Source organism: Centrocercus urophasianus, unplaced genomic scaffold (assembly GCF_019232065.1).
Source record: "Centrocercus urophasianus isolate 14NV4802_14NV808 unplaced genomic scaffold, USGS_Curo_1.0 seq_36, whole genome shotgun sequence".
Taxonomy (NCBI): domain Eukaryota; kingdom Metazoa; phylum Chordata; class Aves; order Galliformes; family Phasianidae; genus Centrocercus; species Centrocercus urophasianus.
Window position 1 is genome coordinate 1,626,564 of NW_024884933.1, and position 26,255 is coordinate 1,652,818.

Genomic DNA, 26,255 nt, shown 5'->3' on the forward strand with positions numbered 1-26,255 from the left:
GCTGTAAATATGAAAAACTGCTTATGCAAGCCTCCCTCATGACTAATTGTTACTGTCTATTTAATTGTATGGTTTGATTGCCACATGCTTTCACCTTCCTATTGGGATTTTTAAAAGCTGGATGATGGGATTCTAAGGGAATTGCCAAACCTGTGCCTTTACCTTCAGAAATACTGCAAAAGTCAGAGGGGGAAGGAGCTGCTTCTTCCATTTGACTCCTAACAGTGCAGCAAGATGGCACTTCTCTTCACCATTTTTCTTGTTTTGACTCTAGTTGTGGCAATGGGATTCTACTATGAACACCCCACAGCAAACATCCCACCTGGATTCAGCGAGCGCAAAAAGCTTTATGCTTTTCATTACATCATGAACTTTGGTTTCGGTCTGGTAAGTTCACTTTGCTTAAAGCTACCTTTTAAATTTGATTTCTGATAGAGGGATAAGGGATCAGTGAAATGTTTTGGAATCGATATATATCAAGTACAGAGCTGGATTTATTTGGTGATGGGAGCACTCTTGTGGATACCTGTGGTTCAACCCCACTGCTTGCCATGCAGCACTAAAGCAAGCAATACAAAAAAATAAACTGCAGACAGCATAATACCTCATTTTTCCCGATGGCTTAAGTTCTAGCTTTTAAATTGTGCAGCCTCAAACAGCTGCTGCACGATATATGTTAAACTTCTGCTTTGCATAAGAGAGAAGGGGCAAGGCTGCACTGAGCTCAGCTCTCTCCTACAAATGCATGACTTCTGAGCCATCTGAAGGGCAGCTGCTACATTCATCACTTTTCTCCTTCACAGTGCCTGTGTGATTTCCTATTCTGAGTTTAAAAAACGCTTCTATGATGGCTAAGTCAAGCTTCTTTTAGCCTTTTAAATGACAAAAGGAAAACATTCACTTTCTTTGGGTTGTGCATGACATTTCACTGAAATTCCATGTTCTGCTGTTATTATCTTGTTCTTTTTCCCTGCTACACTGCTTATTAAGCTTTCTTTGAAGTCAGCCAGTAAGTTCCTGAGAATGTGACTCAGTGTGAGTCCCAAGGGGTGCCTCACCCAGCCCTGAACGATGCTGTGATACAAAGCAGTGCAAGAAAACAGGACAGGAATTGAAGTCACACAAAGTCTTTTTACACCTACTGCACTACAGGTGGAACTCCACATTTTCCAAACGCTGTGTGCACACTCTTTTTCCATCTAAGTTTGTTCTTTGTGCAATTGGTATGCAGCAGGCCAACCCGCAGAATGTAGAAGCTCACTGGTAACTCTAACCCTAACCCTAATGCAGTTCTCAGCTTCTGATTTTATCATCTCGTATCCTCACTGCTGGTCAGTGAGAGGCCAAGGAAAAACAGGAACAGAGAGGTAAGATGATTAATGTGTAGTTAAACAAAAGTATAAATGCAAGAAAGTTTGAGTCATAAAGTCATAAATCATGAAGGTTGGAAAGACCTCTAAGATCACCAGGTCCAACCAGCAGCCCACCCCCACCACTGACCAGTCACAATGCGACGTCTACTCAGTAGGAGCTCTGGTTGTTGCTGTTCAAAGCAGCCAGGTCCTCTCCAGGAATGGCCACCTAAACTGCAGGGAAAATTAAAGTTTGCTATGGTAGATCTAGACAAAAAATGCACGTGAAGTCACTGGAGACAAAACAGCTTGATGTAACTGTGCACAATCTAATAAGTTGTCTGAGGAACTATCTGTATTCACCTCTGAGGTTATACTTAAATAAGGAATGTCTTAATCAAATTTCTTCATTGAAAAATCTACCCATTCTTTATTTTTCAGTATTGGTTTAGAATTTGGTCTGTAAGAAGAAAAACTGACAGATTTTAGAGGTAGCCAGAGGACTAACTCCATCTGGGAAATTGAGTTGCAAACAATGAGATGCAAACACGGAGGGGCTGATTACATTACACTACCTACTGTGTTAATAGCTCTGTAGCTTCTTGGAATCAATTTCTTTTAGTAATGAGTGAGGCAGAAGGGCTGGCACAGCGTGCAACACACCTAACTTCTGTCTGTGTACCTGCGTGAGGAAAAGAAAGGGCTCTAACACTGCAGTCAGCACAGCCATCGCCTCCCTCCCTCAGGCAGCACCTCCTGCATGCTGCTGCAGGTCTGCTCCTCTGCCCAGGCATGTGTCTGCACTCCCACTTCTAACCAGCTAGGGTTCCTCTCTGTCTTTCACACTGCTTTCCTCTTGGAGCACAGCACTGCATAGTGAATCACCGCTGGTGGGCACTCCATGCACTGATGGCAGAGGCTGAGCTGAAAAATGGACTTGAAAGCAAAAATGCCAACGCTGCTGATTCTTATGGAGCTTCTATTTGCTGTGCAATTTATAACAACTCCACCAGATAAAAATGTTGTTTGCGTATTACCAGAAATAACTATGAAGATTACGTGTCCTGACCAATAACTGATGTTCTTCATCATGGAGTGGAATGCAGACACCCAGGGTCAGGCTGGAGGGGCTCTGAGCGCTGATGAAGCTGTGGGTGTCCCTGCTCAGTGCAGGGGTGGGACCTGATGGCCTTCAGGGTCCCCTCCAGCTCAAATGCCCTGTTATATGTGATAGCTGTACTTTGTTGCAGTAATCCACAGCAGATACTCAGAGCTAACAGTGAGGTGAATGAGAGCAATATAAACAAATGCCAATCTCTATGAAAGCTGATCAGTCGAAGTATCACAGGTTTAACAGTTGCTTGTCAGGCTGTCAGCATTAAGCATGGCAGCTGATATGGACTCTTCTGCCCTTTTTTGTATTTCCAAGACAACATACAAACAATGCAGTTAATTACAGGTGCAGCCCTTACTGTTACAAAAGCACTAGTGTGAAGAAACAATACCAGAGGGGAATGAAGGATTAAAGAAACAATTATTTCCCATGGTTATCATGCAGGAGATCAGTAGAAGGAACTAAAATGGGAATAAAGTCTGACCACAAAAAGATCCTTCTTGCACAGGGGGATCAGCTCCTGAAATGGCACAAAATGAGATACCTACACCAACCTTCACAGGACACATTGCTGAACTACTGAGATCTTTAAATGCGAGATGAAAGACTCTCACAATGGGATCTGAAGACACAAGCTGTATATAGAATTCTCTTTGAAATACACATGTAGGAATAATGGCAACCCAACAAACCATCCAGTCTAACTGTGTTTGGGTACGAAGCACTGCAGTATGTGAAGATGGAGCCAAGGATCAGAAGTACCCCTGTTCAGCAGCTGGCTGTGGAAGATGCTATGGAAAAACTTTTTTTAAGGGCTACTTTAAAGCCTAACAAGTGGAAGTATTGGCTAGTGATAGGACAATGGGAAATGGTCTTAAACTAAGACAGGGGAGGTTTGGGTTAAATATTAGGAGGATGTTTTTCACCCAGATGGTGAGGCACTGGAACAGGCTGCCCAAGGAGGCTGTGGATGCCCCATCCCTGCAGGCATTCAAGGCCAGGCTGGATGTGGCTCTGGGCAGCCTGGGCTGCTGGTTGGTGACCTGCACACAGCAGGGGGTTGGAACTGGATGAGCACTGTGCTCCTTTTCAACCCAGGCCATTCTGTGATTCTATGATTGTATGAAGTATTTGACACTTCTGTCTCCTATTAATAGCCTATAAATAGATTTATTCCATTAATAGAGACTAAGCCAGGATTTCACCACTGAAGAATGAGATAATTTGTAAAACATCACTCTGTCACCCAACATTTCTAACATTTGCACTAATTTGTGCTTCCTTTTCCTTTGTTAACAGGCAATATTACTGGAAAAACTTGGTATCATGTCAGAAGTCAGTTTACTCAGAGCTATAATGGATGGAATACCACCACTAAAAGATAAACGTCTTATTATCAAGGACTTAATCTTTGAAAAGGTTAAAGTGAGACTGTACCAGCCAAAAACATCAACCAGTGGCCAAAGGAGAGGAGTCCTCTACTTTCATGGCGGGGTTGGACGGTTTGGAAGCATTCGTAAGTCATGTACACACTGTAACTAAACATGCTGTGTGGTTACTGAGCTGATGGGGCATTTATCAAACAATGAGAAGAGGGAGGAGGCTAAGTATGAGAAATCAAAAAGTTGTGTCAGGACACGGGACAATTTCATTTCTGAGTAGCAGGCATTCTGTTACATTATCCTTATAAAGGTTGTGCACCTCCAACTCCTCTGATCGCTTCTCTTCTCCCTTATGCTTACGAGAAAAGTTGAGAAGTTCATAAGAACTTTTTTACGCAGATGTAACAAGGCTGTGAGCAATGTTCAGATTAGATCACACCAGCTGTGGGGGATTTACAGTGAAGCTATGACCACAGAACAGAGAGAAAGTCTTGAGAATATTTTCTTCTGACTTACTTTTAAAGCAACTTACAATTCCCCTGAAATATATTTTTATCATTATTATTTTCTTTAAACAGGGGCCTATGAAAGAACATGTCGCATTCTTGCTAGGAAAACCAATTCAGTGGTTGTGTCTGTTGGGTAAGTAGGGTAAATCCAAGCACACTGTCCTCCTGTCTCCCCCTGGGTTCCTAGTTCTTTAATGCATTAGTTTCTGCAACCCACACTCCCTGCAAACCACATAGAGCACTTGTATTTAACGATCACACGTGTTTCACTAGCACTAATGGCTCTTAGAAAGAATTAGTTCACTAATCCCCACTTGCTAATTTCCAAATAAAATCCATCGGAATAATTTGTAGCTACCATTGGATGTGGATGGTTTTATTTATTTCCTGAAGCCATGCACATAACTTGAAACCAACATTGTGTAATTAACTCTGCTGGAAGCATGGCTGCCCAGACAGCTCAAATAATTTCCTCAGTCACCTAAAGCATAATAACTAAAGATATGTTTTCCAAAGAGAGGATAATGCACTGAGCTCCCTCAAACACTAAAAGCAGTAAATAAAGATGGCTCTGAAAGTAATGTCTGCTATTTATTTCCACGGTAACTACGAGAGATACAAAGAGCACAGTAACATGATTTGATAGAGCAAATTCTCAGCTACAGAACGCTATTTTTCAGTGTAGTCATCACCATGAGCTACGCATTCATCTGCAATGAACCAAAGCCTGCGTGCTGTGCTCATCAAAATCTGCACCAGTGGAGACAACCACTGCTGCAGAAATGCACCCCCCACCCTCACTGCGCTCACATCTGCTGTTCCATCTCCATGAATGTACAGCAAGCGTCAATGAATGTCAGTGGAATGTCATTTTTCTGAATGGAGGAATTAAACACCACCCCTTTGATCCATGTGCACTTCCATGTCAGACACCACTCTGCCAGACTGCCCCTCTGCTGCCATCTGTCACACAGCAACAAAATGTACTGGCATATTGGTGGGAAGGTTCAACCTCTATTGCCACCCACCAACATCTGCATCCAATGCCATGGGCCAACATCATAAAATAGGAGGCATTCCTTTTGGAGCAGCCCTCGTACACTGCAAGCAATAATTACTATAATTTCTGTTGTAATTATAGTTTCAGGATATTTTCCCATCTTCACAATGAAATATATGAATGCACGATTGAAAAGACAGCGTGGGTCCACTCAGCAGATATGACCATGCTGAAACCCTTCTGTTCCCACATAGGTACCGCCTGGCTCCTGAGTTCCCATATCCAACCCAATTCCAGGACTGTCTCACTGCCACCATTCACTTCATGAAGACAGCACAAGATTATGGAGTGGATCCTGCCCGCATCATTGTCTGTGGAGACAGCAGTGGAGGGACACTGACTGCTGCTGTTGCCCAAGCGCTGGTGAACAGAAAAGATGTCCCAAAGCTGAGGGCACAAATCTTAATATACCCTTTTCTCCAGGCCGCAGACTTTAATTTGCCTTCTTATCAGCAGAATGCCAAAATTCCTGTTTTGATAAGGGAACGAACCCTTGTTCTTGGTTTGAAGTATCTCAATAAAGACTTGTCTGCTGTAAATGTATTACTTGAAGGTTCCCATATTTCACAAAAGCGAAGACAGAAGTATCAGAAATGGCTGAGTGCTGATAATATCCCTCATGAGTTTAAAACGAGAGGCTACACACCTCCAGGACCACCAGCACCGTACTCAGAAGAAATCTACAAGCTGGCCAAGCCTTTTCTTGAGCCTTTGTTTTCACCACTGCTGTGTGAAGACAGTGTCATTGCCCAGCTTCCTGAGACCTTCATTCTGACCTGCGAATACGACGTGCTCAGAGATGATGGACTGCTGTACAAGAAACGATTAGAGGATCATGGTATAAAAGTGACCTTGTGCCATCTGGAAGAGGGGTTCCATGGAACAATATTCTTGGCTGCTTATAGTAAGGTGGCAACATTCCAATCTGGAATTAAAGGCCTGGAAAAGATAACAAAATTTCTAAGATTGATGTAAACCTCCATTATTTGCTTTCACTTCCTGATTTCTATCTCTCTCTCCCTGCAAAGATTTTTTTAAAAAATACTCTCAGTTTTCCTTCGGTTAAAACATCTTCTGAAATTTCTGCATTGGCTCTGCCTGGTTTTTACCCATGAAATTGATTTTGTGAGAGTTTTCACTTCATTTTTACTGATGATTGAAGAAAGATAACATCACCTGATTTTGTCTACCACCATTTCACAGTTTTCTCCTATATTCGTAAGAGGTCTGGTACCCATGACTAATGTTTCACAGTGCAGTTTGGCTTAATAAAGTTCTGGTAATAGTAATAAATAAATTGAGATTTGAGGACAACTTGAGGGAAGTAACGGAGGATGGATCTACAAATTAAGTGCACAACAAGATGGCCCATGACATATCTGATGAAAGCTGAGTTTGAGACAAGCTTGAAGAAAACTGAATAAAGCAGAAAAGGTGTGGGCACAGACATAAGAGAATGAAGTCTCAGCTTTGCAACCATCCTTCAGTTTTGGGCTCCCCAGTTCAAGAGAAACCCAGGCTTACTGGAAAGAATCCATCACACACCAAGGTGACCAAGGGCCAGGAGCATCCCTGCCATGGCAGGAGGCTGAGAGGGCTGGGAATGTTCAGCCCAGAGCTTAGGAGGCTCTGGGGGATCTTTTCCATGTGTTTAAGGATCTGAAGGGTGAATGCAGAGAGAAGGGAGCCAGGCTCTTGTCAGCGGTGCTGGTGCCAGGACAAGACGCAATGGGCACAAACTGAGAGAGGGTCCATCTACATATCAGGCAGTACTTCTGTGCTGTGTGGGTGATGGAGCACCAGTACAGGCATCAGAGAGGCTGTGGGTTCTCCTTGGGGATCTAAACCCACCTGGAAGTGGTGCTGGTGCCGTGGGTGTGCAACCAGAGAGACCCAGAGGTGCCTCCATCCCCAAACAGCCAGGGACTCTGGGATGCTGTGAAGTGGAAAGACAGGAGGTCTGGAAATAATAAGAACTATAGATGCTGTAAAGAAATAAGGGTTAATGCAACATCTATTTAAGAATGCATATACACTTCTTTATACAGGTACAGAAAAATGTGAATGCACAGTAATATCAGTCTCTGCACAGCCTGAAGCAGAAAGCACTTTCCCACAGAAGGATGATGAGCAGTGCCATGGCAGAGAAATGAAAATGAGGGAGAAGGAAAAATAAAAATGCAAAAAAAAAAATATCAAAGTTCACACTGATCATAAATGGTTTACAACAAACTGAGAACAGGGATGAAGTGGAACAAAAACAAAATAGAAGACTATAACAGAGATGTCAAGAGGAGGAGAAAGGTCACCATTTCGTACCTGTTGGACAAGTCATGTTCTAAAGTGGGGCCTTCCTCTTCACTTGGCATATAAATGCTCCCCTGCAGTAGGCTTTGAAGGTATGATATGAAACTTTATATTGAACCATCACAAATTATTCTTGTTCAGTACAAACAAAGCTACTTCTCCACACGAGCTCATCCTAAGCTTCATTAATGTACAAAAGCAGAGAAATCCTCAGACTGAGTGCTGTAGGTCGCTTTTTGGGAAACATGATTAAGAAATTAGGTGAAATTTCATTAATGCAATCAAAAAGCAAAAAAAAAAAAAAAAAAGAAAAAAACACATGGAGATAGAGCATACAGCAAAGTTTATTTCCTTGAGAAAGGAGACTAATAAGCCTACAGCTTTCAAAGGAAAAGAGTAGCTGACAGGCAGATAATCCGTAGTAAGCAAAATATGTATGATTTACTTCATTAAACGCCCTGCTGTAGAGAGACATCCTAGGTTGGAAAAGACCTCCAAGTTCATCCAGTCCAACTGTCCACCTACAACCAATATTTCCCCACCGATCCCTCAGTGCAACATCTAAATGCTTCTTGAACACCTCCAGGGACGGTGACTCCATCGCCTCCCTGGGCAGCCCATCCCAGTGCCATTGAACCTGGGATTCCCAGCTGTCAGTAAAATCAGTTAGAATGCTGAGGTTAAATGAAGAAGAGAATGAGTTTATTGTGCATGATTAAAAATGATGATAAACTGTGAGCTTAAAAATCCCCTAGTAAACAGGACAAGCAAGTTTCTGATCAGAGTATTCTTGTTCAGTTTTTAGATACAGTTTATTCCTCGATGCCCAGTTAAGACAAATAATTGCATGAAACATTTTACATCTACTTGCATTGTGATAAAAGCAATTTGGCATTTAACTTAGGTCTTTGCTGAGGATTCATGTTGATAATGAATTCCTGAGATGGAAGACAAATTCTCAAATAAAAATGTCACTTGTAAACAGACTTGTACTCAACTATCTCATTTCTTACTCTGATATTGGACATCTGACATTATTGCATATATTTTCTACCCACCACTGCCTTTTTTAAACTATAATCAAAAACAAAGAATGCTGCAGACAATGATGTAAGGAAAGTCTTCAGCTAGAAGATACAATGGAAGGATGTTCTCCAATGCTTGGTATGGTGACCTTGTTTATATTCAGCAAACTGGAAAATGGAGCCTGCAAGAACATGTGAATGCCCTTTAGTTACACTCATGAAGAATAATAAAAATTTTTTTTAAAAAAAAGGAAAATGTACAAGGCTATTCCATCCTTTCAGAATGAATAAAACTTGAATAATCAAAATAGCAAAAAATCCACAATTCTTTCCTGATTTTGAGGCAGACAAATCAGTTTGTATGGACTTTTGAATGCTGACTACTTTGCACATGGGGAACCAGTGCCACTAATTTCGAGATTTCCCTCCTCCATCCACAGGGGTGGCAGGTTGTCCATAAAGTGACAGAAGAGCATACTGATCCTAACATACAGAAGACATGAGAATGAAACATAAGGTTAGCAACTGTCAAATATCGCATGGGTTAAAAAAAACCCACAAAGAGGACATGCTGAAGATACTACAGACCTTTCCTTTAATGACTGGACTAGTAATTAAATAACTGATAATTTCAAGCTTTCAGTACTCAAGGTAAAATCTCAGCACTAAGCTTCTTTTAGCAATGAGACCCTTTTTTTAGGCAAAGTATCTTACACACTAATTAGCCAGTGCTTCATGCTCTTTACAGATACGGGCTCATGATTGGGTCATAGTTTCACTTAATACTCCAAAGATCATCTTCTCACTGTAAAGGAACTTTATGCCGATATGTATTAATTATTCCAGTATACAGTTGATTTTTCAATGCTATCTGAATAACCTGACAGACAACTTTGCGCTCTGGGATCAAAATATGAGCCCCCAAAAGATGTTTCAATTGGTCAGTGGGTGGTTTAGACACTCCAAGGCTGTGCATAGATCTACCCCAGCTGCAGTACCTGACATTTTCCTTTGCTCAGCCTCAAGCAATTGCTGATTGTCCAATGCTCCCAGTAATAACTTGGATCTGGCCACAGAAAGTTAAGGTTGGCTGCAGTTTTGGTATCTGTATTCAAACTAAGCACTTAAAAAGGACTCATCTTGGTTTGGTGACCTGGAGCAGTTATTTGGACTCCATTCAGGTGGAGAGGAGATTCACCCATTTCGAGGAACAGAACATCTCACTGCTGAGGCACTGAGCTCCAAGAACTCACCCACATTCCAACGTACTGCATTAGCAAAGGCCTTCTGGAGAGTCATCATTTAAAAAATGTACCTGAACTGAACGACATCAGATCTGAGTTTTTCATCACTGAATGTAATGCACAACATTTGTTATCATTTCCACTTGGAATTTTTGTCACAGTTCAGCTATTTACAGCAGAATTTGTTAGCAGAAGTTGAACCTGGAGGCCATTTGGAAGGGCTGGGACCCTTCAAAGTGCACCAGGGGAGCTTCTAGGTTGGATATTGGGGAAAATTTATTCTCAGGAAGAGCAGCAATGTGTTGGTACAGCTCTCAGGGAGGAGGAGGAGTCACCATCCCCAGAGGTGCTCCGTGTGGAGATGTGGCACTGAGGATGTGGGCAATGCGTACAGCGGGGTGGGTTGGAGGTGGACCTGGTGATCTCAAAGGATTTTTTCTAGTCTTAACGAGTCTGTGATTCTGTGACACCTCAAAGCAGACTCAAGAAGAAAGAAAGGTTAAATCAGGATTTATGGCAGACTGCACAGATGGTGGCTTTCAGTCATGAATAAGAGCAGCGTGCACAAGGAGTGGCTACTAATTTGGGTGAGGAGGTGGAGATAACAACAAGGGAGGACACCGAAAGATGGGTAGGAGGCAGATACATTGCACATTAACAAACAGTACAACTTAGCATGCAGTAAGCTATAATTTCTGAAGACTACTGTGCTCCTGTGAAGGACACACTAAATCCTTCTCAGACATCAGAAGAGTAAGGCTCACCAGATGTGAAGAGGTCTAAGCTGTTTTCAGTCATTCCCTTGCATGCGTACAGAAATGGGAGCAGTAAGATTCCTACCTGCTCCACTTGGTAAAACTGAAGTCAGCTACGTTGCATTAGGAATATGGATGTCCTACAGCATCATCTGGGGTAGATGCATACACATAGCCAGGTAAATCACATTTACAGGAGTGTTTCATTTAGAAAGGTACACTAAAACCAAACAAAATGAAGAAATAAAAAGAGGAACACAGCAGCAGCAGCTATTAGTTTGGCTTTTACTTCCTTTTTTCTTTTTTTTTTTTTTTGCTTTATGTCTTCCATTTAGTTACTAAAGCTGGCTGTACTCGATCGAATCAGCACCTCAGTCATTAAACACCAGCACGCTGTCACTCATTAGCTCTTGTAGCACTTCCTGAATTACCTGCACTGCAATTGTCAGCGATTTCCTAACACAGCCCACAACCACCTGATGTCCACATCATCCACCCTGGAACTTCAACCTTGGTTTGGTTTGAAAGCTGCCTGACTATAAGACCGACAACAGACTGATGTGAAGAGTTTTGTGCATTCTCAGACTATGAAGAGGTCTGTGATTGCCCATCTAAGATCAGCTTTGAAGAAACCAATCCACGTGGACTGTTGGAAACATGGTGCTCTCTGCTCAACATAACCTATGAGAGATTGACACTGATCACAGATACCTCTGCTTGTACATCTGCATGGGCAGAATGGTTGACCAGAATGGAAAGATTTGAAACATCTCTGACCAAGCATCAGTAGAAAAGAAAGTGATGTGTGGCAACAGATTATTTAAGTCACGTATGTGTATCAGAATAGGAGGGACCAAAATTCATGAGATGGTTGTGAATATGAGCACTCCCAGAGGGATTGGGCAGCCCTAAGGTCACTGCTTGGTTTTGGAAAGCATGGGAACTGTGGTAGGGAGGAAGGACTGAGGAGCTGCAATAGCATACAGCTACAAGGGTAAAACAGCAAGATGTTATTCTGAAACATCACTTCATTGATGGTTCTTGAACAATAGAAGGGTTGTGGGTGAATGTTTTTGCCACCTGGAACAGCTGAGAGTTTGCACATTGCACAAATATTGGTGCAGAATCCAGTTGCTTTATCCCACACATTCTTATCTCTAGTTGTGCAAGCGGGCTGACTTGGTTGTTTTGACTTGGATATTGAGCTAATGAAGCTAAGGATTAAGTCAATTTTCTGATGGGAATTTCATTTTAAAAGCCAGGACAGGAAAGCAGTTTGGGAACTGTAACTTTGTCATTGTGTGGAAAATGAAATTCAATGAAGAAAACAGAAAGGGTTTCTCCAATCAGCTGCCACCAACTTCAGCCATTCCTTACTAATATATGTGTATCCAGAATGCCTTTATGTTAAATTACAAGCAAGAATGAACATAAAATTCAATCTCTGAAAAGATGTACCAGGGGCTTGAGTTGACAGACACCACCTGGGAGACCCACGCACGGCTTCAGGTCAGCACTAATTGTACAGTTTGTACTCCTATCTCATGGAAAAAGCAGAATTGATGCATTTCTGTCCTAGCTGAAGTAGAACACATCACTTAAATTAACCCAGTCTTTCCACTGAGATGTACCACAGGTCATAGACAGAGCAAATGCTGTCTTAATTAAGTGTGCCTGTGAAACAAAATTCGTAATAAATGCAGATATGGGTATTTTTCTTGTCAGAGGAGCATTCACCTTGATGGCAGCTGTGAGGGTCCTCACATCTCCAGAATGTAACCTAACAACAGTGATGGCATCCATAACGTGCCGACAAGAAGCCGGACACCACCAAGCTTCAGGATATCAGTCGATTCCATATATTTCAAATGCCACTTTTGAAAAAGGAAATTTCCCCCTCCCCCTTTTTTAATCTTAGTGTTGCCAATAGTATCATTAGCAAAGAAGGGAGGAGAGTATCAGAGTATTGCAACATTAATAAACTTATTTCTGCTAATGAACGGATTGCTTAGTCTGCTGTGAAGACACCTCTGAGACACCCAAGAACCAAGACTTGAGGCAGGACAGGTTTTTGGTGGTTGTTTTTTTTTTCTTTTTGGAGTTCACTTCCATTGAAGTGAAATGGCATTCTTCCATAAAAGCTTAGCAGTATTAGGAGTGATTTTCATTTCACCTGTCTTAGTACCAGCGCTGTTTTTGGCACGGTTGTTCTATGACTTTCTCCATTCAGACCTGCCACCTGGAATTGACCAACCTCTAAAGCTTCTCTTTTACCATTCGCTGTTGATCACCACCATGGTGCTGGTAAGTTCAATTTCTTACAACGGGGCATTTCCCTTTTGTTTTGGAAGGATGGCTGGAAGACAATGGCTTAAGGAAAAAAAGAAACGAGGGAGCAGCAATTCAGCCCCTTGAAGCCTAGAAGCACCCCTATGCTAGCCAAAGAATGTTAAATTAATTCATAAAGCAGGACTAATCCTAAAAGCTTATTTAATTTTTTTTTAGAGCATTATCAAACTGCAGCTTCTTTACATTTGGAAAATAGTTTCACATGAAGATTAACAATAATAAATCTATTTATGTATGGTGTACCTGCTGAACTGGATGTACATATAATATACTGAACTGGATGTACATATAATATTTATTTAGAAGCAAGCCTGCATTGCTCCTCTTTCCATTTGCTTCATTCTGTATCTACTATACACAGTCACACATACATGTATTCATAGACCTACACACATTGTGTATCATAGGCAATAAAACAAATACAAAATGATAGCAATGGTTTGGGCTTTCCTCTTACATGGCTAGGTCAGAAAATATGAGTATAAAAGTATTTGTGAATGATGTGTTTAGGCTTCTCTCATTCCTTAAGGATGTGTGTGTATCTGTGTGTATTTTCTCACATGAATTTAACATAATTCTGATATGTCTGCTTCCATCGATAGAAAAATTAAAATGTTTCAAATTACAAGAGGCACTTAATTATTGTGAAAAAGATGTAAAAAATGGAGATTTTTAGTTTTAAACATTCTTGTTTGTTCCATCCATCCCCTAAGTTGCGTGGTATTTCCAACGTCAAAGAAATTCTATACAGATTTTTAGGGAGGAAAAAAGCATGGGCACAAAGCAAGTTCCTAATGACCTCCTAGATCTACATAGGTTGGCTTTAAAACATCCTTGGGCTGGAAGTGACCACTGAATCCATTTAAGATCTTGAGGTCTTCCTCTACAAATCACACAGCATTTGGATACTGGGCTTCGAAAGAATTGATTTTATAGTCAAATAATTACATTTTCTCTGTAATTTTCATACGACATATAATGCATTTTAATAAAAGAGATATAAAAATATCTTCTAAGAATCACAGAACTGTAGGGGCTGGAAGGGACCTCCAGGGATCACCAAGTCCAACCACCTGCTGAGGAGGTTCCCTACAACAGGTTGCTCAGGAAAGTGTCTAGAAATGTTCTGTTTTCATCACAGCTTAAGGAGCAGAAGCAACTGCTATTGTTTGTGTACCTCAGGAGCCCACAGCTCCCATACATTTTAGCAGAACCTACTTGGTTAGTTGCCTACTAATCTGTTCTTTCATCAGCCTCACGCCCATAGTTGCTACTGACATTTCCAAATCAAAGATTATTTCTCTCCTTCCCTCTCTATTGTCAGCTGAAGTGCATTTTTTAGATCTGCAAAATGAAACTTGCAAAAATAGATAATGAGCAAAAGGACCACTGCCTACGCAGAACAGAGTTTGATGCTTTTTCCCAACCTTCAGCAACACTCAATTCAATCAGAACAGCTCAAGGATCTCCAATGAGGCACTGTCTCCTGAAATAGGAAGCAGTAAAATAAACCCAAGACTTTCTTTTTTTTTTTTTTTTTTTTTCAAATTAAAGAGGATTGTAACCTTTCACACTAATTATTCTTTCTTTTCAACAGGGAAAGATTTTGGAGAAGCTTGGGATCTGCAGTGATTTAAGCTTATTGCGACTTGTGGTGGATGGAATACCACCATGGAGAGATTCAAATCTTCTTATCAAAGACCTCAAAGTAGACGAGGTACCACTGAGGATTTATCAGCCCAAGTGGCCACCTGCTGGCAAAAGAAGAGGAATACTGTATTTTCATGGAGGAGCTGGCACATTTGGGAGCATTAGTAAGAAACCAGCCAGTTTTATGCTTAAAGTCAAATCCAAATCTTTACCCCTCAGCCATGTGTCAGTATCTCACTGGTTCTTCCTAATGACAACAGATTTTGTAAACCCAGTACTAACTGAAAATGACCTTACAGATTAACAGTCTAGTGTGCAGTTGAGGGTAATCATAATGATGAAAAGGACAATAGAGCTCCCAGAAAGAATAAATTTTGGATTGGTTCTTTGAAACAAAGCTTCAATTACTTTTCAAGGAGAAATTTTTACTTGTGGACCTCAACTGGACCAAAGTGTTTTCCGTAAGCTTGAATGGAGCCTCAAAGTACAGAAGTTAAGATATATTACTCTGCTCAGTACTCATCTTCTGGGTGGGAGCACAAATCCGTGTATCTCAATCTGTAGGTCACAGATCAAAGGAGATCTAACAGACAGAAAGGCACAGTCCGAGAAAGAACTTAAAGAAATTTAAGATTTAAAAGTCATATAAGAATTTCTGTTAAAGAATCATATTTCAAAGGGTGTATCTCCATTGGCACAATGACAGACAGACTTCAGTTACGTGCAGGTGAGGTTGTGAGTCTCCATAGCTGGAAGGAAAAAAAAAAACCACCACAAAGTTGGACTGTTGTTCACAACGCAATCCATATTGCACAATCAGCACATGAAAGGAGCTGTATCATGTGCCTTGGCTTAACACAGTGCCCATATCTACATGTACGTGACACTTCACTTCAATGCCCCTTGGTATTTGTCTACAGGAAAGCAACTAACACAATAACAAGGTTTTATTATGAAAGGTGATATGATTCAAAGGCCCTCAGGGTAGCAAGTGGCTGGCTGAAGAAGTGAAGAATATCTTTATGATACCAGAGGATTGGGCAATAAAATGGTAGGTGACACAAAACTGTAGGTGATATGGAGTGCAGAAGTCACATTGAAGATCCTGATTTAATAAATAAAACTACGGAGTCTAAGCAGACTAATATGCTGATTTGGGTGGTAGATGATTTGGGGACTATGTTAGGAAATAACTGCTTGAAAATGTTGACTTAGTGCATAGTAGCAGTCAAAAAGCAAATAAGATGTCGGGAATTATTATTAGGAGAGGAAAATAGGACGAAACAGGAAAGATCTTTATGATGCTGTAATAAATCCATGCTGTTTTGAAATACGACGTTCTGATTCCCATGCATCAAATTGGATCTAACAGTACCAGAAAGTGTCCTCTGTAGATGATAGAAGTCTTTCCATACTGAAGCACTAAGACTCTTCAGGCTGGAAAAGATGGAGAGACAGATACACTGAATGTCTACAGAATTATAGGAAGCATGGGAAGTTCAAGGAATGATTAGTCACCATTTCTTATAGCAAAAGATCAAATGGAATATCCGAGCAAAAAGAAATGGTTCTTCAAATCTTTGTAAGTAAGCAGTGGAATTCACTGCACAAATGTGCTGATCATGGAAAGAAAATTGATCAAGGGCATCACATAAAGACGCACTTTGTGACTCAGTGGAGTTCTTGAAGCCTAAAATTTCCGTAAGCCTTTTGCATAAGCATTATCACATGGTTGTCACAAGCTTAGACATTTTCGTCATCCATCAGCTGAGATGTGATACCAACCTGGACACTTCTTCTTTTCCCCAGCATCACCATTCATATGTCTGTGTTATGCCCTATCCACCAGTGACTAATAATCAGAAAATATGTGAACGTGTAAAGGTTGCATTGCACAAAAGTTACTCATTGGTCCCATGCTGCTGCAGTGGCTTCCACAGAGAACGTGTGCAATACCTTAATATGGATCTACACTTTCAAAAGAATATTTAACTTTTAAAATGTCACCTCTGTTATGCTTTGTCTTTAGGAGCCTTTGAAAGAATATGTCGCTATATCGCCAAGAAGTGCGACTCAGTGGTTGTGTCTGTTGGGTAAGTGTCACTTTTATGTACAGACATTTGTGGTAATGGTTCACAATTGAAACAGTTCTGAAAAATATGCCAATAATCTCAGCTATTTCAGATTGTGCTGCGTATTTCTGCCTTGAGCCTTTCCTTTCATTTGGAAATGTACTTAGAGGCGAAGCATTCTAAAATAGCTAAACCATTAGTTTATATTTACACTGAGTTAAAAGCAAGCAAACTTTAAAACATAGATAAAAAGACCTACCCAACTACCATGCCAACAGCACAAATCACATTTTTATAATGACTTTGAAAATAACCCCAATGTCTTTGACATTCCAGCTATCGCTTGGCTCCTGAACACCCATATCCTGGGCAATATTCTGATTGTCTCAACGCTACCTTATACTTCATGAGGAATTTAGATGAGTATCACGTGGATCCTGCTCTCATCATCCTTGGTGGTGACAGCTGTGGAGCCAATTTTGCTACGGTTATTTGCCAAATACTGGTGAATAAAAGAAATCTCCCAAAAGTACGTGCACAGATCTTATTGTATCCAGGACTACAGGGGCTAGATTTTCAATTGCCTTCCTATCAGCAGAATGCTTCAGTCCCCATATTATCTCGGAAGCTAGTCATCTACTTCTGTTTTCGTTACCTTAATAGAAAACCATCATATTTTGAAGATATCATACAAAACTGCCACGTTCCTGAGAGCATGAAATGGAAATACAAAAAATGGATAAGTGCTGACAATATTCCTGATGAATTCAAGATTAGAGGCTACAAACCTCAGAAGTACACTTCATATAAACCCGAAGTCCATGAAGCAATCAAAGAAGTGCTAGCAATGACATTTTCCCCTCTTTTAGCTGAAGATGCCATCATTTGCCAGCTCCCAGAATCCTATATTGTGACCTGTGAGTTTGACGTGCTTAGAGATGATGGGCTGTTATACAAGAAGCGATTAGAGGACAACGGCATTCAAGTAACCTGGTATCATTCTGAGAGTGGTTTCCATGGCATTTTAGCCTTTTTTGGCTATGGGATTTTTTCCTTTTTATCTGGAGAAAAGATAATGGATAATACTGTGAATTATATAAACAGTCTATAAAAGTATTTTTCAGAAAAATGATGCAGGCCTTACACTATCCTTGGTGAATTTATGCTTGGCAAAGAAGGATTTATATTTTATACATTTTACATATACATTTGATTTATATTTTCTATTTTGACTGTATGAGGAATCTGATTTCTCATTCTGCAGTTACTTACAAAAAATTCTAAGGTTATTAAAGCACCACCAAAACACTATAATAAAAACACACCAATGAAATGGAGCACCTGGCACTTCACCTCCAGCCATTGCAGTAGCTGGCACACAGTCAAGGCAAATAACATAGAATCACAGAATTATTAAGGTTGGAAAAGACCTCTAAGATCATTCAGTCCAACCATCCACCTACCATCAGTACTGCCCACTAACCCACGTCTTCCTGAAGTTTTCTCTACAGCCTAGAAATGCTGAAGACAACAACTGGAGGTCACTTTGGCCCTGGTGAAGGTAGGAAATGTTTATGGAACCCGTCTTAGGTTCGGTGAAGCCTTGTGTCAGATATGAATTTTAATGCAGCTATGCATTCCAACTTCTAGGGTTAGCTCACACAAGGACTACACTTTTCTTGAAATAAAGACTTCTTTCTGAAACTGAGTTCTCAGTTGGAATTACTATGAGCTCGATTTTGTTTGGAATCTGAGAAATGATGTTTTCCTTTGGGATTTGATTCTTTAATTGGAACCCCCACACTTCAGTGAATGCTCCACCTATTATTCTGTTTTTCTTTGGAAAGTTCTGAAGACCCCAGTTGTCTAAGACAACTCTCAACTTTCTCTACTCTAAGAAAGTAGAGAAGTGGGACATTGCATTATCTTACAAGGAGCTGTGATGTCATGGCAATGTTGTGATGCTTTCAGCAACAGCAACAAAAATAAAAACCCGTACTGTGAAAATGTCAGTTTTAAGAGCAGGTTAAATTTGCTTAACACTTATCCAGTAACAAATCTAATTGAACCAATCTAAATGCTTGGTGAAAGAAGCAATGCAACACCGGCAGTGACCACAGCCTTGCTAATTTTACCTCGTCAGATCTGTCATTTCATGGTGTAGCATTTCCTCAGATGGGAAAGCTGTAAGATATTACTCTGTAAGATATTATTCTGTCAACGTCTGTGTCTCAAAGCTTGCTGGGGACACAGATGGACTTGTTCAAGTCCAGACAAGTCCCGAGCAAGGATTGTGAAATCCTTTGTCTGGGGGAATGCAGATGGACAAGGCCAGGGGCAACGAGAGCGAGATGAGCTGCAGCTAAATAGCTGTGAAGTGCTCCTTTGTGTGGACCCATCTCCGGATGATGGCCATCTCAGGGGGTACTCAGTGACTCTTGCTCGAGGCCCATCCTTGTCACGTAGGCAGGAGAATAAGGAGGATAAAAGAGGAACTGAAAACCATGAGGATAGGTTTCTGACAACAGATTCCTCATGAAGAACGGGGTTTTCTGACAAGAGATCCCTCATGAAGAAGAACGGAGGATTTCTGGCAGCAGATTCCTCCTGAAGAAGAAGAGAGAGAAATTCCGGAAGATAGAGGGATTCCTGAAGGTTGAGGTGATTCCTGCATACTGTCGAACTCTCCTGAGCCTGCTGCCTGACCGCTGTTGCTGCTTCAAGAATTGGCTCCTCGACTTCCTCGTCTACCTGCCTGCTGCCCAAGGCTGGCCACGCTGCTGCTCCCCGTCTTCTGCTGCGTTCTGCCCGGGACCTTCAAACACTGTGCAACGGGACGCTGCTGGATCCTGCTGGTGACTCTCCCCGCTTTACGCAACTCCTGCTTCTTTTCCATCTTTTCTATCGCACTCCTTCCCTTCCCTGTCTCCCTGATTAGGTCTTAGTAATAAACCGGATGCAACAACATATGAACCGTTGTTTCTTAATCTCACACCGGGCATACAGATATTAAAGAACCTCATCTCCCTCCTATAAATTGGAGCGAGACAAAAGCATGCTGAATCATTGAAAGGTTGGGTTGGGAGGGACATCAGAGATCACAGAATCACAGAGTCATAGAATGGCCTGGATTGAAAAGCACCACAATGCTCATCCAGTTCCAACCCCCTGCTATGTGCAGGGTCACCAACCAGCAGCCCAGGCTGCCCAGAGCCACATCCAGCCTGGCCTTGAATGCCTGCAGGAATGGGGCATCCACAATCTCTCTCCTCCAGTTTCCCCCTGAAGTCACTGAAGCTTACTTGATACAAGATAACCTGATCATGAATCTAAACTCAGTCTCCTCTACTGTTTTATTAACGATGCATTCAAATGAATAGTCGTTGTTGTTGGCTTTATGACAACCAGCTTCTTGTTCCAGGGAAGAAATTATTTAGAGTAACAATATATAAATGGAGAAACTAGAAATCTTTCAACTGAAATTTCCATCTTGTCCACAAGGGAAAAATTTAAGCACTACTGCTGATGCCAATTTTTTGGATAACTTTTCAACCAGACACACGCAAAGAACAAGCAGGAAAAGCTGGCTGAACAAATATAAAGCTGTTAGATACCCTTGCATTAACAATAATGAAGAAAGGCATGAAATCAGAAAAAATAACACTGGAAAACATTAGAGAGAAACAGTGAAAGAAGAACAAGTGACCCAACTCATGAGACAGGCTGTGATAATTCCACAAGGTTTAGAGAAGCATAAAGAGAACTGTAATCGCCAAGCAATGGAGGATGGGGCCAATTGCAATGCAGTGTTTGCAGCTGATGTCAGTAGGAAGAGCTCTTCATGCTGCACTCTGCAGAGCTAAGCCTGGGCAGAGCTAGGCAAGAGGCATTTAAAAAAACAACAACGCTGAATACTGAATACTGAAGCTATGGAGAAGTTGAAAGATGTGCACTTAATTTTATTTCCCATTCTCTTAATTATATTCTAAAGAATAAGAGAACATGTATTATCTAGTCAGAATAGAGAAGTACCTCTGTTTGAATTCAAAGCCAAACTCAGAGCCATCTAACTGCAGGACATGTCTTACAGCTCATTCAGCACTCTCCTAGCCACAAATTAATCTTTTTTCTTTACTGATTGATTTGCAATGATTGCCATATATATGGCAATAACTTCCTGCTAACTAAATGGACATGGATAGGGTGGGGAAACGAGATGCTAAATGAACACATTTCACAGAATCACCAAGGTTGGAAAAGACCTACAGGATCATCCACCCCAACCATCCACCCATCACCAATAGTTCTCACTAAACCGTGTCCTTCAACACAAAATCCAAACGTTCCTTCAACACCTCCAGGCTCGGTGACTCCATCACCTCCCTGTGCAGCCCATTCCAGTGCCTGACCACTCTTTCAAACAAGTAGTATTTCCTAACATCCAGCCAAAATCTCCCCTGGTGCAGCATGAAGCCTCTGGTTCTATCACTGTTACACAAGAGAAGAGGCAGACCCCCAGCTCATTACAACCTCCCTTCAGGTGGTTACAGAGAGCAATAAGGTCTCTTCTGAGCCTCCTCTTCTCCAAACTGAACAATCCCAGCTCCTTCAGTTGCTGCTCATCAGCCCTGTGCTCCAGACCCCTCACCAGCTCTTTTGCCCTTCTTTGAACCCGCTCCAGGGCCTCCATGTCTTTCTTGCAGTGAGGGGTCCAAGACTGGACACAGCAGTCGAGATGGGGCCTCACCAGAGCTGAGTACAGGGGGCAATCACTGCCCTGCTCCTGCTGGCATTTCATATCCCTCAGTGTACAGAGATACCTCTACAGATTTGAAAAGCATGGGACAAGCATCTCTAGATAAACTTCTTCTGAAATGGATAGTTGGATAGTGACAGGATAAAGAGGAATGGTTTTAAACTGAGACAGGGGAGGTTTAGGTTGGATATTAGGAGGAAGTTTTTCACCCAGAGGGTGGTGAGGCACTGGAACAGGCTGCCCAAGGAGGCTGTGGATGCCCCATCCCTGCAGGCATTCAAGGCCAGGCTGGATGTGGCTCTGGGCAGCCTGGGCTGCTGGTTGGTGACCTGCACACAGCAGGGGGTTGGAGCTGGAGGAGCATTGTGCTCCTTTGCAACCCAGGCCATTCTGTGATTCTATGATTCTATGATTCTATGAAATGTATTTGATAGTGCCACAGGCTCAAGGAATACGAGCACCTCGTGTCTTTTCTCCACCCTCTAACTGATTTTAATGCAGTTGATTCATTACACTCCTGTCCCTGCCAAGGACTGCTTTCCTGCAAAAATTCCAAAATGTTGCTGGCATAGATCTTGTAACAGAATTCAGAACTTGATTTATCTTTTGTGAAATTAAGGGGTATGCAGAGGGAGAGTGGGAGAGGGAAAGACACGCAGTAATGTATTAGCAAAAGGGAGGAGAAAAGCTTTTCACCAGGGCAGCCTTCTGACAAACAAAGGCATTTAAGAATCAGGAAGTAAGAAACCAAAGATATCGGGGAAAGTCGAATCAAAGACATTTCAGGTCACTTTGTCCACAGCTGTGCAAAATGGCAGCTATTTACACGATCCTCGTGCTTTTCCTGGCAGTTTTTGTTGCTGGATTGATACTGTTGGTCATGGCGGCATTTAATTTTGATTTCTCCAACTCTGAAATTCCTCCTGGAGTGAATGAACCTGTGAAGCTTCGAATCACTCACGTTATTTTGATAAGCACGGCTGTGGTGGTAAGTTAACCTTGTGTGACTGTGATGGGAGGAATGGTGAACCTGAATGCAAGGCTAGAACTTTGCCATGCAAGGCATAGCTGGCATGCTGCAAGTTGCATCTAGAGCTCAGTTTTGCTAAAGAAACCTTTATCAGATTCTTCACATTGCACTGCCTCATTACAGAGATTATGCCCAGCTCTTACATGAGGCAGTACACAAGCACTGCCTAACACAGGGGTTAGAGAGCCTGACTGCGCCTCTAATGTGAACTGTGCTAACCTAGCATAAAGTAGAATACTTACTAGAAATGAAATAGAAGCTGTTTCCATTCAAGGCTCAGAATGTAGCCAGTGTCCTTGGAGGCATGCTTTCAAGCTTTGCTTGGGCTTGGGAGTGAAGGGTTTTGTGTTTGTTTTGAAGATAAAATTACAGACTGAACTACTGGTTTGGGAAAGGGTTTGATCTTTGTGAAACAAGTGACAAAACTGGGGGAGGTTGCCCAAGAGGGGCTGAAAGAATTCCATCTCCCCACGTATTTGTAACTTACGAGCAGCTAAGCAAGCTTGTTTGGATGGGATCAAAGAGCAAACAAGGGCTAGGGCTGTTAGCAGCACCCGATTTCTGGTTGGTTGTGCTGACAAAGGATCTAACTGAACCCAGAATGATAGAGGTAATGATAGATGCTAACAGGGGTGTTAAGAATATGTGAGAAGTCGTGCACGCACTCAATAAATTACTTAAGCACCTCCAAGAGAGACAAATTACTGAAGATGAAATAAATATATTTGTATATTTCTCAGTTAGGATTATTCCTGATTGTAGTGGACAGTACTAAAGAATTCCAGCATGTGTGTTCTCATAGTTCAGTACAAGATATAATCAGAAAGACTTCAGTTAAGCACCTGGAAAAGCCAGTTCTCCTTTTGTCACCTGCCCACTGGTCCCATAAACCAGAACTGTGTGCTGCAATGTAACACAGTATAAAAAACAACAAACAGGGTCAATATTGAGGTGAGAACGACTCCGTAGTTGTTCCATTTCTGTTTGGAGGACAGCAAATACACTAAAAGAAATAATTTCATCCATTGCCCACGCAGTTCCTTTGCACTGAAAAATACAGAATCTCCTGAGTGAATTCCCTATTTTTTTGTGTGTGTTTGAACAGGGAAAGATTTTGGAAAAGATTGGCATCTGTAGCCAGATCAGCTTTGTTCGGTACATGCAAGGCATTAAGGCTCTGGGAGCAGACCAGAAGCTCCTCATTGAGGACCTGTGCTTTGAGAAAGTGCCTGTAAGGATTTACCAGCCCAAGGCTCCATCTGCCAGCCCAAGGAGAGGAGTAATGTTTTTCCATGGAGGAGGATGGGTGTTTGGAAGTGTTGGTAAGATGTCTAACAGAAGAAATTATTGTAATTTAGTTTAAAAAGCAGCTTCCACATGAATGGTAAGGTTGCTAGTTGCTTAACCTGTAGTTGTTATGAAATTTGAGTATAACCACAGATGCACTCTTCTAAGTCTTGCTGTAATATCTGCTATGCTTCACGTGATTTTTCCTAAAGAAAGACAATGAGATACGAGGGGAAAGCACCAAACATAACGGAAAGAGACGATCAGAGGGCAAAAAAGATCTGCAGAGCTGTGCAGGGAGAAGCACAGAAAAGGCGTGCTTCTTCCTTGCAATTCATTGCCTTAAGTAATGACAGCATTAGAACTCTTGATGAAAAAAAGCCCCACGAACAACAAAACACAAACAAAAGCAACCAAAGAATAACACAACAAAAACCCCACATGAAAACGTTTCTTTCAGAGACCCATGAAAGCCTGTGCCGCTCTCTTGCCCGAGGAAGTGACTCGGTGGTTGTGTCTGTCGGGTGAGTCTTTTCTCATGCCATTTTTAAGGATTATTTTCCATACTGTGAATGACACCTTACAGCCTCCATGACCATGGTGACAGCTGTAACCAGAGAAATATTTCTGTGGGATGCGTGATTTTACAAATTTGCACTGCTTTCATTTGGAGCCATTTAAGACTGCCTCGGAATTTCATTGCCTGATTAAATTGAATAACACTTCTGGGTATCTAACTGGAAAAAGTAGGACATGTTCCTAATTCCTAGAATTAGGAATTCCAATCTAGAAATTGATAGTAAACAGAGAGTAACTCCAGTATTCTATTTAATCCTCACTCAAAGAAACTACTTGATGCTTACAGGAGCATTACATGAATGACAAGCTAATATTATCATCATTATATTGACAACTACTTGGATGATGAGTACTAATGAACATACAGAAAGGAAATAGTGCAATCTGACACATGGAAAGCATGAAATGATTAAGGGTCAGTCCATAGAACCTGGACGTAGATAGCAGCTGAGTACTCCTGAGTTGTTCAAGACCTGAGCAATGCCATAAACAGACAATGACCCAACACAGTCAGCCTCCACCACCTGGCCTTGCTAGTCACAAGCTGCTTTATGACAACCCATGGAGAAATGGAAAGGTAATCGTGGTATTGCTGGTGGCTAGAACTGCTATTTTCAGCACTGCATTTAACATTAGCATCATTCCTTTTCCTACTTTTGTCGTCTCCTTCCGTGCATTAGGTATCGTTTAGCTCCTGAGCACAAATACCCTGCTGCGTATGAAGACTGCCTTCATGCTTCCATACACTTTATGAGGAATGCAGAGCACTATGGGGTGGATCCTGCCCAGATCAGTGTCTGTGGGGACAGTGCTGGGGGCAATCTAGCGGCTGCTGTTAGCCAGACCCTGGCAGGCAGAGCAGACCTCCCCAGGCTGCGTGCTCAGATCCTGATCTACCCAATACTGCAGGCACTGGACTTCAATTTGCCATCCTATAAGCAAAATCAGGCAGTCCCTCTCTTATTCCAAGAACGCGCTGCTTTCTATGTGTTACAATACCTGAACGGGAACGCCTCAAATCTGGAACAACTCCTGGAGGGTTCACACATCCCTATAGATGTCCGATTAAATTATAGGAAGTGGGTGAGTGAAGATTACATCCCTGAGAGGTTTAAAGTTAGGGGCTACAAGCCACATGTGCTACTGGACTGTTCAACTGAGGTTTATGAGACGGTGAAGCGGTTCTGTGAGCCCAACCTGTGCCCCCTGCTAGCTGAAGATGCTGTTGTTCACCAGCTGCCCGAGTCCTTCATCTTGACTTGTGAATATGATGTGCTGAGGGATGATGGCTTGCTGTACAAGAAGAGGTTGGAGGACAACGGAGTCCAAGTGACCTGGTGCCACCTCGAGGATGGGTTCCATGGAATCATCAACTCATTTAATAGTGAATGGATGTCGTTTTCATCTGGAAAAAGAGGTCTGGACAATATTGTGAACTTCCTAAAAAGTTTATAGAGACAAATTCTTCTATTCCTTCCAATAAAATTACTGTTTTTCTTTGAGTCTCTTATGTTTCTGAATTCCATCAGAGGACAAGAGTTAAAGAGCAATTATATTAAAGAGCAATTATGACATTAAGACTACTGAAAAAGGACATTTTGAAAAGAAAAAATGGTGATTGTTTCTTCCAGCGCTGTTTCATGTGCAGTCTGCCTGTTTTAATGATCTATTTCAGTGAGGCACTTGCTGCTCTCTCAGTAAATATTAAAGATGCTGTAAAATTTTAAATCAACATCTGGTCTTGCCCATTTTATTCACTTACAATCTGTGGTTTCACTCTTCCC

General features: G+C 41.7%; 3 protein-coding genes across 3 annotated transcripts; all 3 read left to right on the forward strand.

The window, feature by feature from the left end:
• Window positions 1-234: 234 nt before the first annotated feature.
• Window positions 235-6,392, forward strand: LOC122167066 (arylacetamide deacetylase-like 4). The gene is made up of 4 exons (XM_042831299.1): window positions 235-387; window positions 3,766-3,982; window positions 4,427-4,490; window positions 5,612-6,392. Exons 1-4 carry the CDS (start codon window positions 235-237, stop codon window positions 6,390-6,392), a joined length of 1,215 nt encoding a protein of 404 aa, XP_042687233.1.
• A 6,477-nt stretch (window positions 6,393-12,869) lies between these two features.
• LOC122167323 (arylacetamide deacetylase-like 4) lies at window positions 12,870-17,930 on the forward strand. Its single transcript, XM_042831816.1, has 4 exons — window positions 12,870-13,052; window positions 14,695-14,911; window positions 16,777-16,840; window positions 17,156-17,930. The coding sequence occupies exons 1-4, from the start codon at window positions 12,870-12,872 to the stop codon at window positions 17,928-17,930; spliced, it is 1,239 nt and encodes a 412-aa protein (XP_042687750.1).
• Window positions 17,931-22,386: 4,456 nt separating this feature from the next.
• On the forward strand, window positions 22,387-25,926 carry LOC122167067 (arylacetamide deacetylase-like 4). The gene is made up of 4 exons (XM_042831300.1): window positions 22,387-22,563; window positions 23,711-23,927; window positions 24,353-24,416; window positions 25,152-25,926. Exons 1-4 carry the CDS (start codon window positions 22,387-22,389, stop codon window positions 25,924-25,926), a joined length of 1,233 nt encoding a protein of 410 aa, XP_042687234.1.
• The last annotated feature ends 329 nt before the right edge of the window (window positions 25,927-26,255 follow it).

Excerpts from the sequence above, each read along its gene's own strand:
- LOC122167066 (XM_042831299.1), top strand. The coding sequence starts at position 235 with ATGGCACTTCTCTTCACCATTTTTCTTGTTTTGACTCTAGTTGTGGCA. Across the intron at positions 388-3,765 it reads TGAACTTTGGTTTCGGTCTG|GCAATATTACTGGAAAAACT; the intron begins GTAAGTTCACTT and ends CTTTGTTAACAG. Across the intron at positions 4,491-5,611 it reads TCAGTGGTTGTGTCTGTTGG|GTACCGCCTGGCTCCTGAGT; the intron begins GTAAGTAGGGTA and ends GTTCCCACATAG.
- LOC122167323 (XM_042831816.1), top strand. The coding sequence starts at position 12,870 with ATGGCATTCTTCCATAAAAGCTTAGCAGTATTAGGAGTGATTTTCATT. Across the intron at positions 13,053-14,694 it reads TGATCACCACCATGGTGCTG|GGAAAGATTTTGGAGAAGCT; the intron begins GTAAGTTCAATT and ends TCTTTTCAACAG. Across the intron at positions 16,841-17,155 it reads TCAGTGGTTGTGTCTGTTGG|CTATCGCTTGGCTCCTGAAC; the intron begins GTAAGTGTCACT and ends TTGACATTCCAG.
- LOC122167067 (XM_042831300.1), top strand. The coding sequence starts at position 22,387 with ATGGCAGCTATTTACACGATCCTCGTGCTTTTCCTGGCAGTTTTTGTT. Across the intron at positions 23,928-24,352 it reads ATGGGTGTTTGGAAGTGTTG|AGACCCATGAAAGCCTGTGC; the intron begins GTAAGATGTCTA and ends CGTTTCTTTCAG. Across the intron at positions 24,417-25,151 it reads TCGGTGGTTGTGTCTGTCGG|GTATCGTTTAGCTCCTGAGC; the intron begins GTGAGTCTTTTC and ends TCCGTGCATTAG.